Genomic DNA, 17,947 nt, shown 5'->3' with positions numbered 1-17,947 from the left:
TTTTATCATAGGAATGTCAGGGTAGTTCACATCTAAAACACGTGTAAGACACTGGCTCTCTGGAGTTTACCCGCGTGTGGTGTCATTTACTGTGGGTGCGCTCGATGCGCGTCAACATTCTATAGGACAGATTGTAATATACTGTCATTTAAACTACAAAACGCTGAAAGAATTTACACGTTTCATGTAATGTCAGTGTGACGAGACAAAAACATGACCAGACCTTCATGCTAAAGCTAAAGTTAATGTTGCTAATATTTCAAACGCACCAATGTAAAAGGGATTCCTGTCTTTAATCAGTTTCTATATTGTTTACTCTTGATCCCTTTTTTAAACAAAAAATGCCAAGTATCTGCAACTTTTGTAATTTGATATCAATTTCTGTACTGAAAAGTTTTTTGACTGATGCTGACGATCGTGAAAAGCCAGACACTGAGTGCTTTTCCAACATCGTGCCGAATGGTTCTCGTTGCTTAATCCTTCCTCTCCGTGCAGATCCATGCCATCCGCTTTGTATATGGTTTCATTTTCCACCGCAGGGCTGATAACAGACATGTTTAGAATGTAAACACAAACGCGTCACACGCTGCCTTGGTAACACAAGAGACGGAGCTTTAACGCCTCTGACCAGTTTATAATGGTGCCGTGTCGAACCAGACTCATAACTGTGCTTGGAGCGGTTCGGCGCGATGGTGGAAAAGCTCTCATTGTTGTAGCTCGGATTTGCACACTAAAGGAAGTCATTTTAAGATGAATTATATGGAGGGACGGGTCTGATTGTTTCTCCTCAGGATCAGCATCTGCACAACTTCTTTCATCACTATCAAAGCGCCGAAGCCACCGGCCAATCAGGAGGAGAGCTGGTGAAATACCTGAAGGTCTGTCTGAAGAGGATTGACATTGGTGACATCACACAACACCTGTAACGCTTCCCTGTATGTCTCTCTCTCTCTCTCTCTCTCTCTGTAGAGTCTTCATGCTATGGAGGCTCATGTGATGGTGAAGTTTCTGCCCACGGTTCTCAATCAGTTGTTTCGTGTGCTCATCATCTCCAGTCAGGATGATGTTGCTGTTAACGTCACCAGGTTTGCGTGCACCTGATGTTCATCTGCTGTTATGTGCTCATGATGTTGTACATTCTGTCTGACGTCTCGTCTCGTCTGGTCAGAGTGATGATTCATGTTGTGGCTCAGTGTCACGAAGAAGGTCTGGAGCATTATTTGCGTTCTTATGTGAAGGTGAGCAGCATGGATATGTCCTGGTGTAACACAAACGGTTGTCATTGAGTGACGGGACGCTTGTTGTGTGTTCAGTATGTCTTGAAGGCGGAGACGAATGCGAGCAACAGTAAAACAGTTCACGAAGAGCTGGCCAAAGCCATGACGTCCATCCTGAAACCCTCCACGGACTTCCTCACCAGTAACAAACTGCTGAAGGTGTGACGACGTGACTCATGATCATTCACTGACACTTTCAGACATGTTTATTAACCCAAATCTGCTCGTGTCCTGCAGTACTCCTGGTATTTTTTCGAGGTTTTGGTGAAGTCCATGGCTCAGTACCTGATTGAGACCGGCAAGGTTAAGGTGAGTGACACCGCACATCCCACCGAATGACTGACATTCGTTAATGTGACCTTTGACCCCCTGCCGTGTGCTTCAGATGTCCAGGAACCAGCGTTTCTCGGCTTCGTTCTATCACTCGGTAGAGACGTTAGTGACCATGCTGGTGCCTCACATCGCTCAGAAATACAAAGACAACCTGGATGCCACGAGAAACGCCAATCACAGCCTTGCTGTTTTCATCAAGGTGAGCTGAGCCCCGCCCCCTGTGATTGACAGCTCTCAATTGATTCATTATTATGATGACAGCGGTCGTATAACGTTCATGGACTGCGTTTTCTTCAGCGCTGTTTTACATTCATGGACAGAGGCTTCGTCTTCAAACAGATCAACCACTACATCAACTGCTTCATGCCCGGAGACTCAAAGGTAATTCTGCCTGTTTTGTCAAGCATTTCGTAAGCACAGATTTCAACGTGTTCAATAAAATCCTACTTGAATACAAAGAGTTGTGAAGGACGTCAGATCTGCGTAGACCGGCAGCGTTCTTAAAGCAGCTTTAATGTTCATTAGAGAACAAAAGAAAAGAGGAAGTCGATGTGTTCTGTAGCTTTAATTCTGCATTTTATTGACAATCTAGCATTAAAGACTGTAAAGTGTTTCTGTATATTTCCTACCTGTTAGACTTGAGCTCTCTCGGTCAAACTGTGCTTCAGTGTTGAATGAATTCATGTTAAAGTAAAGAACACAATCATCTTTTTACATCAGTTGCAGTACTAACATCACAATGTTGACTTTTATTCATAAATGATGTTGATAAAGAAATGTGTTGTGTCTACGTTAAGATGGAGATTAAATGTGAAATAATTAGTATTTAAAAACATGAATGTTATGTGCGATTAATCCGATTCATGTTCTTAATCGATTGTCAGCGCTGCAAGCAAAAATAGGAAGCGCTATTTTTAATTTCATTGGGACTTTAAGTCAAGCTAAAATGCAGATTTCTTTATCCAATGTGAGATCGTTTGTGAGGTTTTTCTTTCAGTGTTTGTTGGTAGGTTGTTGTTTTTTTGTTCTAGTAATCAAACATTCTCTCTCTGTGTCAGACTCTGTCCGAGTTCAAGTTTGAGTTTCTGAAGGTGGTGTGCAACCACGAGCACTACGTGCCGCTCAACCTGCCCATGCCGTTTGGGAAGGGTCGCATCCTGCGCTTTCAGGGTGAGAGACTCTTTATTTGTTCTGTAATTACAGTTACTTCCAAAAGTAAATCAAGCTTTGTGTAATATATATGTGTGCGCAATAGTGGAATTTAAAGTCTTACTTTACAATCTGTGCTTTGATGGAGAATTGGAGAATACTTTGGTCAGTTAATAATAGGACTTTGTCATTTTACATGATTTATTTGTATGCATTGAAAGAGCCGTGTCATGTCTATCTTTGAATCACTATCTTGAAAGTCAAGAGTGATAAGTAATGAAATAAGTCTTGGAGAGAGTCATGTGTACAGTAATGAAATCAGAGTCACATGCCCAACACCGGCTGAGACTCACTGTTCTCATCTCTCTCTCTCTGTCAGATCTTCAGCTGGATTATTCTCTGACCGATGATTTCTGCAAGAATCACTTTCTGGTGGGGTTGTTGTTAAGGGAAGTGGGCGGAGCTCTGCAGGAGTTCAGAGACATCCGTCACATGGCTATACAGGTGCTGAAGGACCTGATGATCAAACACGCCTTTGATGATCGCTACTCCACTAAGGTGAGATGAAGACGCGCATGCGATAAGATGTATTCATGAGGAAACGTTAGCTGAACGAGCTCCATAGACGATATAAGAACTGTGAACGTGTGATGTGTGTCTCTATCAGAGTCAACAGGCTCGCTTGGTGACGCTGTATCTGCCTCTGTTCAGTCTGATGCTGGAGAACGTCCACAGGTTCAACATTACAGAAGCCACTCCTGTAGTGAACGGTGTAAGTCCCTCTGAGATCTGTCAACATCTATAAAAGAGAGCGTGACAGATGAGACCATCAAATCTAGATTTTTGAGATCACGTTGGCTGCACGTTTATCGTCTCTCAATGTTCAGAATGGTCGTGAGGATTCTGTTGTCGGCATGGTGACGCCGTCCAGACACATGAGCTGCGTGATAGACGGCAGCCCTCACAAAGATCAGTTTGGAGTGATTTCTGGAGCAGGTGAGACCTCGCTGTCGGATGTTTTTATTTGTTTTCACAGAACACATTGATGAGTTGTGATGGTGTGTTTATTGATGTGTGTGTGTGTGTGTCAGTGTCTCCTCACACGGCTTATGTGAACTCTGTACGACACACTGACTCACGGGCTTCCATCATCAGCACCGACTCTGGAAACGGCCTATCAGAACGCAACATCGACAAGCCACACCCCCTAGACAAGGTACGGCCCAGTCACATGACCTGTCAGTGACCTGAATCTTCACACTTCAGTCTCTATGTGTGTGTGTACCGTAGAGAGGGTGTGACATTTGCGTTTAGAGTTTGTACGTGTGTGTGTAAAGAGTAGAGAGTGTGTGTTTGTTAACCCGTGTGTGTGTTGTGTGCTGTTTCCTGTCGTGCTGGCGTGAAGCAGCAGGGTTTCGCTCGCCGTCACTCTTCCAGCGTCCTGCGTTTCTTTAGTGACTCTGAGGAGACGCAGCTCTCGGCTCGTCCCAAACACCAGACCATGGACTTCTCTCTGCTCTCTACATCATCTGATCAACTCACACACCCTACTCAAGTATAACATCAGCACTGACCTCTGACCCCTGCAGCTCACCTGTCACCCCTCAGTCTGCCGCGAGCGTGTGTGTGTGTGTGTGTGGCTTTATTCATCGTCTTTCAGTCACATCGCTCATTGTTACCATAAGAGTCTAAAGACGGCACATTTCACTCTTGTGGTCGCATCTCACATGACGTGTATAAACACACACGAGGAGTGTCATGTGATGTGAGGTGATGTGAGGGCTGAATGTGCTGTAGTGTAGATGTGATCCTGTAGGGAAATCCACACAATGAACATTCTGCCATCATTTGCTCACCTGCATGATATTCATCTGACTGTTATGAAGTAAATCTAAATCTTGTTCATTGCTTGAATAACTCAAAACAGACCAAAATTTGCTTGGTGTTTTTCGATATATAGAAGAGTGTTGTTCTTTTTAAATGAGCGATCGGTACATTATTGTAACTCACATCATTAAAATGTGTGTCGAGTGAGTAAATGAGAGAAGAATTCTCATGTCTGTTTCTCTATGTGTGTGTGTACTAGGGATGCACCCATAATAATCTGCTGATATTGGATTAATATTGGATTATTGGGAATAGCATGAAAAAGGCCGAGACCGATGGTTTATTAGGGGCCTTTGGTTTCCGTGAAGCGGAAGACACGGATGGGAAGTACCACTGAACTTATTCAGCTGCTGTTTAAATATGAATCTGCTTGTTCTACATGTGTAAGTAGACTTAAAACAGCAAAACTAGAACCATACTCATATTAACCAAAAAACTAAACTAAATAATCATTTGGTCCTTAGTCTATTAATGAACTGCATGGAGGCAATGAGTTGGATGTCTGAATATCCTCTTATCTTCTGTGAGCAAAAGAATTACTGCACATAGCAACATCACTTCATCAGGATCAATTTGGAGTCAAATTTGAGTTAAAGAAAAACAAAGAAAAATCTGTGAAGATTGTCATGTTGTCTTATTGTTTTCTTCACTTTACATTCAGCCACATTTACAGTTGTGCATCTCTTAAAATGTTCAATGGATCCAATTCATGTTCAGTCAAATTCATTGAATGCAGAAAAACTAGCTAGTATTGCATAGTCCTTCATGCAATTGACCAATATCGGTATCGGATTCGGACAATAGTTGTTTATTAAAATTGGTATCGGCCCAAACAAATCCTATCGGTGCATCCCTAGTGTAGACATCCTTTAAGTTGAACTATTATTCTGAAGTTCTCATGTTGTTGTTGTGATGTGTCTGTCAGCGTCCTGTCACTGGGGTTCTGAGCGGCTCGCTGCTCCGCTATGATAAACTGGATCAGTCTGAGGTGAAGAACATGTTAATGTGTTTCCTGCACGTCCTCAAGAGCATGTCTGAAGGTACACACACACACACACACACATCATGTCGTGTTGTAGTTCAGGTGTCATGTGTTTGTGTGCTTTCCTGTAGCGTCAGGTCATGTCGAGGTCATGGGTTCAAAAACTCAGAAACAAATGTATAGTTGGGACGATTTCAAAGCAACGACGTAAACAAACATGTCACACTTTATTTTAAGGTCTAATTCTCTCTAATTAACAAACCATTAACTACCACTTTCCCCCGATAAACTCATCATTTGGTGATTATGTCAGTTGTTAGGTTTATGTATTGGGTTGGATTAGGGATGTAGACTATGGTCATGTAGAATAAGTGCTTTAGGAGTGCTAATAAACAGACAATATTGTAATAATATGCATGCTAATAAGCTTTACTGTGCATGCGCATGCGTGCGTTCATGAACTGACCTTTACTTCCGGTACACATTCACAAACAATAGACACCAGAAGATTATATCTGATAACAAGCAAAGAAACCCAGAAGAGCCAAAACCTGGCTTAACTCGCCTCTCCAGTATTTAGATTTACGATAGATCAGGGTTCTCAAAGTTTACATTCAAGGGTCCGAGTCTGAATTCTCATCATAGGTCCAGTTCAGCTATTATTACAAAATATGCTTTTAATAAACATTAAAACAACTTGAAATAACTATTCGACTCTATATGAAGAGTTTAAAATCATGTTTTTATTGTGTTAGTTGTAGCTGTATTTTATATTATTACTTAATCAAAAGAACCCAACAGCAGTTTGATTGAAATTACTTTGAATTGATTCTGAACATCTCTTCATATGCTCATCATCATATTCATGACGTCTTCTAGTCGTACTTGCCTTTACTGTCTTAACTGTTACATACAGTGCTGCAGTTTTATTTTGAGAAGAGCTGCCATACGGTTTCTTTAATCGTGACCCATCAACATTTACACTCATTTATTTCATACAATTATTATACAATTAAATGATAATATGAATATTCAAATAATGAAATGAAACCGTCTGCAGTGCAAAGTGGCTTTGGACCAAACGCACAACTGTAAATCGAATGTAATGTAAATGTTTGTTAGATGCTCTCTTCAACTACTGGAATAAAGCTTCACCCGCAGACCTGATGAACTTCTTCAGTCTCCTCGAGTAAGAGCTGACACACACACACACACACACACACACACAATAAAGTTGTCAAGCATCTTTATATGAAATACACATGAATACAATCATGTGTTGTGTGTTTTCAGAGTGTGTCTTCATCAGTTCAGATACACAGGAAAGAGACGCATCACCAGGTAATCTGTGCGCTGTGTGTGTGGATCATCACATGATCTTGTGTGCTCCGGTACTGATGTGTGTGTGTGTGTGTCAGGTGTCTGGAGGGATCGGGGTCGGTGGTCCATGAGCGACGCTCTCAGACTCTCCCAGTGTCCCGCAGCAGGAACAGCATCATGCATGTACGACTGCAACAACTCAACAGTCTGGACAACTCTTACACGTTCAACCACAGTGAGTCACACACACACACATCAGTACAGTTTGTGTTGAATTTACAAACAAATGAAAGAGTTTATTGACATGAATTACAGCTGATCCATTGACGAGTTATAATCATGCATCTTATCTGAGCACGCTGCTGTTCTGAGGTCAGTGTGTCTGATCGCTCATCAGCTCTTATTGTGTGTGTGTGTGTGTGTGTAGCTTACAGTCATTCAGACGCTGATGTGTTGACTCAGTCTCTGTTGGAGGGAAATATTGCCACTGAAGTGTGTCTGACAGTTCTGGACACATTGAGCATCTTCATCATTGGCTTTAAGGTCAGACATCATCATCATCATCAGTGTGTTATTGTTGTTTGTGAGTGTAATGAACGTGTGTGTGTGTTTAGACACAGTTAAGTCTGGATCACGGTCACAGTCCGCTCATGAAGAAAGTCTTCCAGGTTCATCTCTGCTTCTTACAAATCAACCAATCAGAGACAGCCCTGAAACAGGTGTTCGCCTCCCTGCGCACCTTCATCTATAAGGTGAGCTCAGCATGTCAGCCAGCTCCTAAACGCTAGTTCTGGTCAAACTACAGATTTGTAAAGTACACCTCAGCGGTTATTGAAGAATAGGTCTGTCATTATTTACTGTATGTTTATGTAGTTCCAACCCTTTATATTCAGTGACAGATTACAGGGATTTATTGTGTGTATGTCCATAAGTGCTTGAAACATTTATCACTCAATAGTGTAGAGTTATCAGATCATCTCTTTCAGTTATTAACTTTAGTTATCTGGCAATATTTGTGTTCTGTCAGAGGCAGTCTTGCTTTAATGACGGCACTTTTTTCAAAACCTCTTCACCTAGTCATTTTAGCATAATTTAGCATTTGTTAAATATGTATATTAAGTATATTTACTGTATAGTATATATTATATTACGGATGTACTGTATATGTATGTTTAGTTTTTATATCTGAGCCTAAAACTATTTTAGGAAATGGGACTTTATTTTTGAAATGGGTAACACTTGACAATATCATGTAACAATGAGGTGTTATTAGTTAACATTAGTAAATGCATTAGTGAACATTAGCTAACAATGAACAATTGAGTTGTTTAGCATGTATTAATCCTTGCCAATGTTAGTTCATGTCAATACAGTCATTCATGTTTGTTATGTATTAGTTAACATACATTAATATTAATGCTTCTTCATTGTTAGTTCATGTTAGCTTATGCATTAAATAATTGTTAACAAATATTGTTAAAGTGTTACCTTTAAATGTAATATTTTATATTATGTTTAAATGTTTTATGTTATGTACTTATTTTAAATTTAGGTCACATTTTGCATTTAATTTCAAGAGTTGCATTTCAGAGTCAGAGTTAATCTGTGACTGCTCATAAACGTTTCCTATAAAACACTTCCCCCGATGTTTGTGTTTAGTTTCCCTGCACGTTTTTCGAGGGTCGTGCGGATATGTGCGCGTCCTTCTGTTATGAGATCCTGAAGTGCTGTAACTCCAAACTGAGCTCCATCCGCAGCGACGCTGCTCATCTGCTTTACTTCCTCATGAAGAGCAACTTTGACTACACCGGACGCAAGTCTTTCGTCCGCACACACCTCCAGGTGAAGCATCGGCATCACGTATCGCGCCACATAGAGCAGCAATCAGGTAGTGATGTCACTTTGTGTGTTTCCTCAGGTGGTGATAGGCGTCAGTCAGCTCATTGCTGATGTCATTGGTATCGGAGGGACGAGGTTTCAGCAGTCGCTGTCCATAATCAACAACTGCGCCAACAGCGACAGAACGATCAAAGTCAGTTTCCTGCTAAGCACTCGAGCATAGATGCTTGTATATGTACACCTGTTTATAATCTGCTTTTCCCTGCAGAACACAGCGTTTCCGTCCGACGTGAAGGACCTGACGAAGAAGATCCGGACGGTTCTGATGGCCACTGAGCAGATGAAGGAGCACGAGCGAGACCCGGAGATGCTGGTGGACCTGCAGTATAGTCTGGCCAAATCTTACGCCAGCACGCCTGAACTCCGCAAGACATGGCTGGACAGCATGGCCCGCATCCACGTGAAGAACGGAGACCTGTCTGAGGTACACAAGCACACATCTACAATAACACACACATGCATCTTCTGCCTTGTGAAACTCATGCTCTCTGGTATTGTTGTGTGTTTAGGCAGCCATGTGTTACGTGCATGTTGCGGCACTGGTGGCCGAGTACCTGCGGAGGAAGGGTGAGATACAGACATGTGTGATAATGATATGAAAGTTATGTGGCCCGAACAGTGAACCATGTGGGTCTCACATACAGTCCTCCAGTAGTCAAGGTCTTGGCCTCTTGTCATGGGTCACATGACTTTAGGTACTATATTTTCACAGCAGGAGGAACTCTCATCTGTCAACAAACTGCGTCCTGGTGTGACAGTAGCTTTGTATTCTTGTGTTGCCCAAGCATACGTAAATTAACGGAAGACTTGTTTATGAAACATGAAACAAAGCAAGCAAATCTGAAAATGAAATAGTAGAGGTAAAAAAACAAAGGTAGAGGACAATCCTTGCATCACAGCATTGTTCAGCATACATATATGTATGTTACATAATAGGGAAGACTCCTTTGAGTACCCCACTGTTACAACATTTTGATCCTGAAAGACCAGCTGTTATTTATGTTATTGCTGTGTGAATGAATGTCATATCAGTCATATTTTCTCTCTCAATGATAAAGCTGCTGTTGCTACAATATAACTGCACGTTATACAGCATATTTAATTTGCTTGAGCACCATGACCTCTGACCCTCTGTACTTGTTTTACGTGACGCTCAGTTTTTTGTGTAGGGATGTTTAAACAGGGCTGCTCAGCATTCAGAGTGGTCACACCAAACATCGATGAAGAAGCGTCTATGATGGAGGACGTCGGCATGCAGGACGTTCACTTTAATGAGGTAAATATATCAAGAAGAACCGTCATGTGATCCTTTCATTCAGGGGCAGGATTATCAGAAATATGATAGGAAAGCAGTAGACTGAAAAGCGTTATTAACGGTGAGGTACTTGCTGTGAACCAGAGTTTCTTCAAATCCTCAGATCTTTGGACGTGAGGTTTGAGGCAGATTTGTGTGTTTTGTCTTGATGTAGTTGGTGTAATATTAATGTGTTGTTGATAATCAGTGAAGCTTATCTGATACACATTACTGCACTTTGACTGACAGATAAAACACAACGAACGATCACATTTCACAATGAACGAGTGTTACACTGTACATTCACTAAACCTGGGAAAAGCTGCAGCATCATTTATTTGAAGTAATCTGTCTTTTTGTTGAAATATAATCGAGGGTCACTTTATGTGTCATATATATTCATTCATGTTTATTAAATCTTGTGTAGATCATCTTTTGAAAGAGAGTGTGTGTGTGTGTGTGACAGGATGTTCTGGTAGAGCTTCTGGAAGAATGTACTGATGGGTTGTGGAAAGCCGAGCGTTATGAGCTCATCTCCGACATCTACAAACTCATCATCCCCATTTATGAGAAACGCAGAGACTTTGAGGTACAGAACACAATCCAGTCGTAATGAACCTTAACCTAAGCAATGACACTTTGTTTTTGATTGGAACACAATTCCTTGAATAATATGCAGAGTAATGTAATTCCACACAATGACACACAGACTTGTGCATGCCCTGACAGATCGTACTTCATTTGATTTAGGAACTACCTTTCCACTACGTTCTGTATAGTATGAGTGCGAGTAGTATGAATACATTTGGGACATTCTGCGTCCGCCATGTTTTATGGTCATGTGACCTGTATGCTCTCTGACCTATCAACGACAACCTACACGTAGACGCCGATTAAACATAATTAAGTCACGAGAAATGTCTTGCATTAAAATATAATAAAAAAAATAAGATTTACTTTTGAAGTTTGACCGTTGCTCAGCTCCCGTGGCATGATGGGATAGATAAGTGTCTCATGAATCTCAGACCATCCGGGTAATTCTCGCATACTGTTTTTTTGCATACTGTACTATTCATACTCATTTTGGCCTGCTGTATAGTATGGAACGCAGGTCGTTATGAAAGACTGATGTTGGGTGTTTTGATGTTTGTGACAGAAACTGTCTCACCTGTATGACACGCTGCACCGAGCCTACAGTAAAGTGACCGAGGTGATGCACACCGGCAAACGGCTGCTGGGAACATACTTCAGAGTGGCGTTCTTCGGTCAGGTGAGACTTTGGAAGCTTATTTTCGATGTCGGTTTCTCTGCCTTTTGAACGGTTTATTTCTAGCTTTGAGTGTGTTAATGAAAAACCAAAGTATTGTTTTTATGAGCAAAACCTCCATCACAACATTCCTGACAAGTGTGTTTCTGCTGTTGTTCTGTTCTTGGTTTTAGCAGTACCAGTGTAACAACACCAATGAGGTGAAATAGATCAGTTTCAGTCACGTGATCATTAGAATCGTCCCGGTGTAGTTGATATATATTTCCAGAGAACCCTTCAGAAGTAGCTGTGTCCTGTGACTAGCTCTGTATTAGTCACAGGACAGTTAGCGGGTAATTGTGCTTTTCTGAACCCAAAGTGCTGATGTGTCTCGCCTTACTGCAGATTTATTGCTTAAAGGACATCCATAAATCACCAGTAGTTTATTCACTTGCACTGCAGTGTTAAGGCCATTGCACATTGAATCTGAAATTTCTGAAAGTTACAAAAATAAATACGAGCTGATAATTTGTCACAAATCACATTAACACAATGCCTCCAGATATTCCTCAGACGATTTTCTGTGTTTTTGGCATCTGGGAGCATTTTGAGAGGCTTTTTGACAATTCAGAGACACCGTACAAACGAGCACCAAATAAAAACAAAAAAACGCAAAGGAAAATGTCGGACTGAATGTGCAAAGACCTTTACTCTGCAAAAGTAATGAGTTACATTACGACCTCCTTCCCCACCCCGTAAAACACTAAATAACCTCTTTCACCTTTTAATCTTAGTGCTTCTGCGTATTTCTGTGATTATTTCTTGGTCATATATAAAAAACTGTAACAGCATTGGAGCTGTTGCTAATACCAGCCCGGCACTCGGCAGTACAAGTTGAGTCATTGCTCTGCGTGTCCGGTGACATTACTGTCTGGAGAGGTTTAACCGCGCTGTACTGACCTTACAGGTTGTTTTTCGCGGGAGAGAGGGTTTTGCTTACCTCCACATGACCGACAACGCACAACAATGTTCTTGCTTTCGACAGATATAAACTCAAAATAATGATTGTATTTCCAGCTACAGAACGCATACGTTTTTCTCTCCATACCGAGTTTGTTTTCGCTGGTAAGTACCGAAGATTGTCTTGTGATAGGGAGACGCTTTCAATTGGAGCATAAAGGCTAACAGGGATCACGAGAGACACCTCAGCCAATCATATAACAGCGTCTAGAGTCCTGCGCTCCGCCCTGAACTCACAGCGATAGCATTGGCCGTTAGGATTTTCTAGCTTTCCCTCGAGGGGCTTTGCTAGCACTCGCCAAGGTTTCCGTCTGATGACAGGCAGACATCCAGACTTTTTAATGCAATTCCTCTTTTTACAATATAGATGATAAAACACTGCATTCTGTCTGCATGTAACGCAGCTGTGAGGTTTAGTCTCCTGGAAGTTTAATGGAAAATATAACACGTTAAATGATTCTCTACAGTAACGTGTCATTGCGTCAGTTGTCTGTCATTCAGTAGTTTGTCAGTAGTTCCATTGCTCTGATTCAGTTGTGCTGGTTGTTTCAGGGCTTCTTTGAGGATGAAGATGGTAAAGAATACATCTACAAGGAGCCGAAATTTACCCCACTGTCAGAAATCTCACAAAGACTCCTGAAACTGTATTCAGACAAATTTGGAGCTGAGAATGTCAAAATGATTCAGGATTCTGGCAAGGTGAGACATTACCAATGATGAGCTATAAGCTGCTCTTAAACCTGCATATGAAACTTTAGCTCATATTATGTGGAGATTCTCTTCTAACCGATCAGTCAAGAGGCAAATCCATCAGACCACAATATCATAGAGACTCTTTCAACACACACACACACCCTCATGAACATCACTCGCGCTCTCTATAGAGAATATAATCATGCACACTATGTATGTCTGTAGTTACAGTATATTTGACCGTGTGTATGCAAGGTGTTAAATGAATACACGCGTCATTACCATGAATTCAAAGGAAGTAAAACCAGCACAGCCTGCAAACGTGACGGGCATAAATGTTCTCTTCACTACATTTGTCTTCGTGCAGATTAATCCAAAGGAATTAGATTTGAAATACGCCTACATCCAAGTGACCCACGTGAGTCCGTTCCTGGAGGAGAAGGAGCTGCTGGAGAGAAAAACCGACTTTGAGAGGAGTCACAATATCTGCCGGTTTGTCTTTGAGATGCCGTTCACAGTATCGGGCAGAAAACAGGGCGGTGTGGAGGAGCAGTGTAAGCGCAGGACTATACTCACCAGTGAGTGTGCACACTACACGCTACACACTACACGCTACACACTACACGCTACACACTACACGCTACACACTACACGCTACACACTACACGCTACACACTACACACTACACACTACACGCTACACACTACACGCTACACACTACACGCTACACGCTACACGCTACACACTACACACTACACACTACACGCTACACACTACACGCTACACACACACTACACGCTACACACTACACGCTACACACTACACGCTACACACTACACGCTACACACTACACGCTACACGCTACACGCTACACGCTACACACTACACGCTACACGCTACACACACACTACACGCTACACACTACACGCTACACACTACACGCTACACACTACACACTACACGCTACACACTACACGCTACACACTACACGCTACACGCTACACGCTACACACTACATGCTACACACTACACGCTACACGCTACACACTACACGCTACACACTACACGCTACGCACTACACGTGTCAGCTGCGATCCTCCTATGACTTCAGCACATCACATACACACAGATAGTTCTTCTGCCATCATTTTCTACAGCGGAGACCTCAGAGACACACAGAGTTTTATTTGTAGGAAAACCACAAATGTACCATGAGATGTTTATTAAGGGTTTTTATTAAAGAATATTATTTATAGTTTCTAATAACATCTTTTTTTATTTTGGAGTAAATGATACTACTTTATAATAGATGTATTTCATACGTTATTGAGTCTGAAGTGTTCAGTAACGCACTTTACGGATCAAATTGCATTCAGCTGACCTTAAAGTTGAATAACTTTCATTAATGTTTGTACCGTGAATGGTGTTTCACTCCTGATTTTTCTTACTTTTGTCTTTGAACTGAGCTGATAATTCAATACAAATACTGCAGATCAGAGATCTACCTGAACTTTCAAACGAATGAATCAACTGAATGAATAAATGCATTCCATACGGCGTTTTTTTTATGTTTTGTATTGTTGAGAAGCATCGATACAGAAAACACATTTACATACAGACAATAAATATAGATATAGCAGGAGTAATGTGGGAATATATGAAGTCATATATGTATATATATATATATATAGTCATAAAAACATGAAAAGTATTTCAGAACACATGGTAACTATGTTGAGTGTGAGAAATCTCTCTCTCTCTCTGTCAGCCACACACTGTTTCCCGTATGTAAAGAAGCGGATCGCAGTGATGTATCAGCATCATGTGGATCTGAATCCCATCGAGGTGGCCATTGATGAGATGAGTAAGAAAGTGCTGGAGATCAGACAGTTGTGTTCCTGTAGTGATGTGGACATGATTCAACTACAGCTCAAGCTACAGGGCAGCATCAGTGTCCAGGTACACAAACACTGATGTCATCACACCTGAAAATTACTTTCATGTAATCAATACAAATGAAAAAAAAACTATGGTTACTATGATATGATATGCTTAGCGTTTCCTTTGGAATCAAATGAGAGACATGCCTCGGTGGACACAGCCCTTTACAGTTATCTGTTTTTGCAAATATTTCTTGCAATATTAGATTTGTTCATTTATTCAAATGATGAATCCTCTGCTGATATAAAAGAGGCCTGTGTAGTGAAGTCTGTGTTGTTGTCATGCGTGGTAAACCAGGTGAACGCTGGACCTCTCGCGTACGCCAGGGCATTTCTGGATGATTCCAGCACAAAGAAATACCCCGACAACAAAGTCAAACAGCTGAAAGAAGTTTTCCGGTGAGTGATCGCATCAGAGCAGATGAGATGATACAGACATCAGTTCACGCATCTAATGGTTTCTGTGTGGGATTCTGTGTTTTGCAGTAAGTTTGTGGAGGTGTGTGGTTCGGGTTTAAGTGTTAATGAACGACTCATCAAAGAAGACCAGCAGGAATATCATGAAGAGATGAAGACAAACTACAGAGATCTCACCAAAGAGCTCAGCGCTATCATGCACGAGCCGGTACGACACACCACAGGAAGCATCTCATCTGTGATTCTTCTTTCCTATTGGAGGTTTTCTTCAACCTGTTTCCATCTTTCTCCCTCGTGTAGATTAATCCATCGGATGAAGGGATGAGGAGCCCGATTCCAGATTCTCTTCACATCTTTAATGCCATCAGCGGAACGCCGACCTCAGCAACCATCCAGGGTCTGCCCAACACCTCCTCTGTGGTCTGACCCCTGCGCTGACCTCATGACCTTTCACCCGTTCACACGCATCTGCCTTCAGAAGATCATCACGCGAGGAAGAGGAGGAGAGTGATGAGACGGTTCTCTGTTTCCTGTGGAGACATTATCAAGACGCATCACACGTGTCGTTCATTTTTCCTACTAGCCGCATGACAGCTACAGGCCTCACACTTATAAGCTTACGACTCCAAAGCCTTTATCTGCTTTGCATATTTTTATTGTTTCTTTATCGTCAGACGTTCCTGTTTTTAGTATTTTTTTAAGCGACGGACAGAACTGTACTCTGACCTCTGATATCTGAGAGATATGAAATCTTGACATTGGTTTGAAACACAGAGGCCGAGTCTAAAGCCAGGACATACGAGCCGTTTATCTCCATGTGCTTCTACAGTGGCACATTGAGTGGGCGTGACACACTGGAGGAGGGGCGGGGCTTATGCAGATATGTATTCTGATGTTTTAATGTGGGTATGAAATATTTTTATACTGTGGGACACGGTTGAATGTGATGATGTTTTTATCTGAATTTAACATTTGCTGCTCTGCTGTATTTAACATTTCTCTAATGCTTATTTTGTGTAATAAATCTCATAAACCTGTAGTGTGTTTGAGTATTTTCTCATTCAGATGTTCCTTTATCTCCTCATGTTTGTGTGCCAACTAACTCTATAATATTTTATGATCTACTGTAGTTTACAGCTTTCAGTGTTTGGAGGTATCGGTGCAAACCTGTTGGTGAAGTGAGACGTCTGTGTGCCTATAGACTCACCCGTCTGATCAGAATCCTCATACAAACAGTCGCAGTGTTCACATGAACGGTCCTTGTTGCAGAATAATATTGTTGTCACAGAATGTTTTAATAAGTGTTCGGGTCTGTGGAAATATGCAATTGTTTTACCAACCTCAGATATGATATCATATTTTCTTTTTTCACAATTGATCTTTCAGAGGTAAATGACACATATTTTCCAGATATGTTGCTTGTAACTGTGGTAGTAAACATCTGTAAAGTATATTTTTATGGCAGTACTGATATTAATGGTGAATATTGCTGTTGGTCCACTAGACCCGTGAACAAAATCACAAACACCGTATACTTTTTTGGCAGATTTAGTAGCTATTATTTGTCATATTAACAGTTGTAAGTTTTTTTTCAGAAGTAGATCTGCACTGTAATTGAACTACTTTAAATAAAGAGTTTGCTTCCAAAATGAGATAACTCTGTTAAATCATGTTTTTTTTATCGTGCATACTGATTAATATCAATCAAACTGCAGTTGTTTTTATTTGAGCCATAATAACTCAAAAACATGTTAACATAATAAAATAAAATATGGAGTTATCTCATTTTGAAATCGAACTCTTCTAATGATCTCGTGTTTTGTTGTACTACAGTCAAAACTTCTCCGTGTTCGTGTTATTAAGAAGAGAGAAATGTGTGATTCTGTGCTTACATTAAAGTGATCCTTCACCTCAAAATGAATATTCTTGTCTTCGAGTCGTTCCAAATGTGTATAAATGTCTTTGTTCTGATGAACACAGAGGAAGATATTTGGAAGAATGCTTGTAACCAAACACATTTTGACTCCCATAGTAGGAAGAATTACTTAATCATTTTTTGGACATAAACAGTTCTGTGGCTTTTGACAACAATTGTCATTTTGGGAGTCAATGGGGGGCAAATCCATCTGGTGATGAGCATTCTTCCAAATATCTTTCTGTGCGTTCATCAGAACAAACACATATACAGATCTCAAAGGTGAGGAAATGATGACAGAATCTTTATTGTTGGGTGAAGATCAATGTATGTGATGTAAATGAAAGAACACACAACAGTGAGCTGCTGTTCGTTCAGTCTGTGAACCCCTCCACTTGACTTTTATCTGCTGTGTGTGTGTGAGTATCTTCTACCTGTGTGTCATAAAACAGTACACAGTCCAGCTAATAAGACGTCACACACACACTTGCTTTAACACTGATGTTCTGAGGTCTTTTCACACACACACACACACACACGTCCGGTCGCCAGTATGACAGGTGAGAACCTCGTGT

General features: G+C 41.2%; 3 protein-coding genes across 8 annotated transcripts in view; 2 read left to right on the top strand and 1 right to left on the bottom strand.

Moving 5' to 3' along the window:
- Positions 1 to 17,102, top strand: part of LOC306898812 (dedicator of cytokinesis protein 9) — a 50,998-nt gene extending 33,896 nt beyond the window's left edge. For all 4 annotated transcript variants that reach the window (XM_079464615.1, XM_079464616.1, XM_079464614.1 and 1 more), the window contains exons 23-53: positions 792 to 878; positions 970 to 1,085; positions 1,169 to 1,238; positions 1,314 to 1,436; positions 1,515 to 1,586; positions 1,663 to 1,809; positions 1,908 to 1,991; positions 2,669 to 2,780; positions 3,139 to 3,317; positions 3,427 to 3,531; positions 3,647 to 3,755; positions 3,851 to 3,975; positions 5,572 to 5,686; positions 6,751 to 6,817; positions 6,922 to 6,969; positions 7,047 to 7,183; positions 7,376 to 7,491; positions 7,563 to 7,700; positions 8,608 to 8,790; positions 8,867 to 8,980; positions 9,056 to 9,271; positions 9,357 to 9,414; positions 10,017 to 10,123; positions 10,608 to 10,730; positions 11,298 to 11,411; positions 12,960 to 13,106; positions 13,468 to 13,678; positions 14,869 to 15,059; positions 15,339 to 15,439; positions 15,527 to 15,665; positions 15,758 to 17,102. In XM_079464615.1, the coding sequence (XP_079320741.1) occupies positions 792 to 878; positions 970 to 1,085; positions 1,169 to 1,238; positions 1,314 to 1,436; positions 1,515 to 1,586; positions 1,663 to 1,809; positions 1,908 to 1,991; positions 2,669 to 2,780; positions 3,139 to 3,317; positions 3,427 to 3,531; positions 3,647 to 3,755; positions 3,851 to 3,975; positions 5,572 to 5,686; positions 6,751 to 6,817; positions 6,922 to 6,969; positions 7,047 to 7,183; positions 7,376 to 7,491; positions 7,563 to 7,700; positions 8,608 to 8,790; positions 8,867 to 8,980; positions 9,056 to 9,271; positions 9,357 to 9,414; positions 10,017 to 10,123; positions 10,608 to 10,730; positions 11,298 to 11,411; positions 12,960 to 13,106; positions 13,468 to 13,678; positions 14,869 to 15,059; positions 15,339 to 15,439; positions 15,527 to 15,665; positions 15,758 to 15,883 (3,780 nt within the window). In that variant the 3' untranslated portion in view covers positions 15,884 to 17,102. The remainder of the gene's footprint in view (positions 1 to 791; positions 879 to 969; positions 1,086 to 1,168; positions 1,239 to 1,313; positions 1,437 to 1,514; positions 1,587 to 1,662; positions 1,810 to 1,907; positions 1,992 to 2,668; positions 2,781 to 3,138; positions 3,318 to 3,426; positions 3,532 to 3,646; positions 3,756 to 3,850; positions 3,976 to 5,571; positions 5,687 to 6,750; positions 6,818 to 6,921; positions 6,970 to 7,046; positions 7,184 to 7,375; positions 7,492 to 7,562; positions 7,701 to 8,607; positions 8,791 to 8,866; positions 8,981 to 9,055; positions 9,272 to 9,356; positions 9,415 to 10,016; positions 10,124 to 10,607; positions 10,731 to 11,297; positions 11,412 to 12,959; positions 13,107 to 13,467; positions 13,679 to 14,868; positions 15,060 to 15,338; positions 15,440 to 15,526; positions 15,666 to 15,757) is intronic.
- Positions 1 to 17,947, bottom strand: part of cUnh2orf76 (chromosome Un C2orf76 homolog) — a 292,668-nt gene that overhangs the window by 105,804 nt on the left and 168,917 nt on the right. The gene's annotated exons all lie outside the window — the stretch shown is intronic.
- The window catches only part of slc15a1a (solute carrier family 15 member 1a), a 9,580-nt gene continuing 9,473 nt past the window's right edge, over positions 17,841 to 17,947 (top strand). The window contains exon 1 of the mRNA XM_079464544.1: positions 17,841 to 17,932. Coding sequence (XP_079320670.1) covers positions 17,926 to 17,932 — 7 coding nt within the window. The 5' untranslated portion in view covers positions 17,841 to 17,925. The remainder of the gene's footprint in view (positions 17,933 to 17,947) is intronic.

The sequence above is a fragment of the Barbatula barbatula genome (genome assembly GCF_947034865.1).
Source record: "Barbatula barbatula genome assembly, chromosome: 9".
In the NCBI taxonomy this organism is placed as follows: Eukaryota; Metazoa; Chordata; class Actinopteri; order Cypriniformes; family Nemacheilidae; genus Barbatula; species Barbatula barbatula.
Note: the sequence above shows the minus strand (reverse complement) of the source record. Positions and strands in the feature narration are given on the sequence as shown.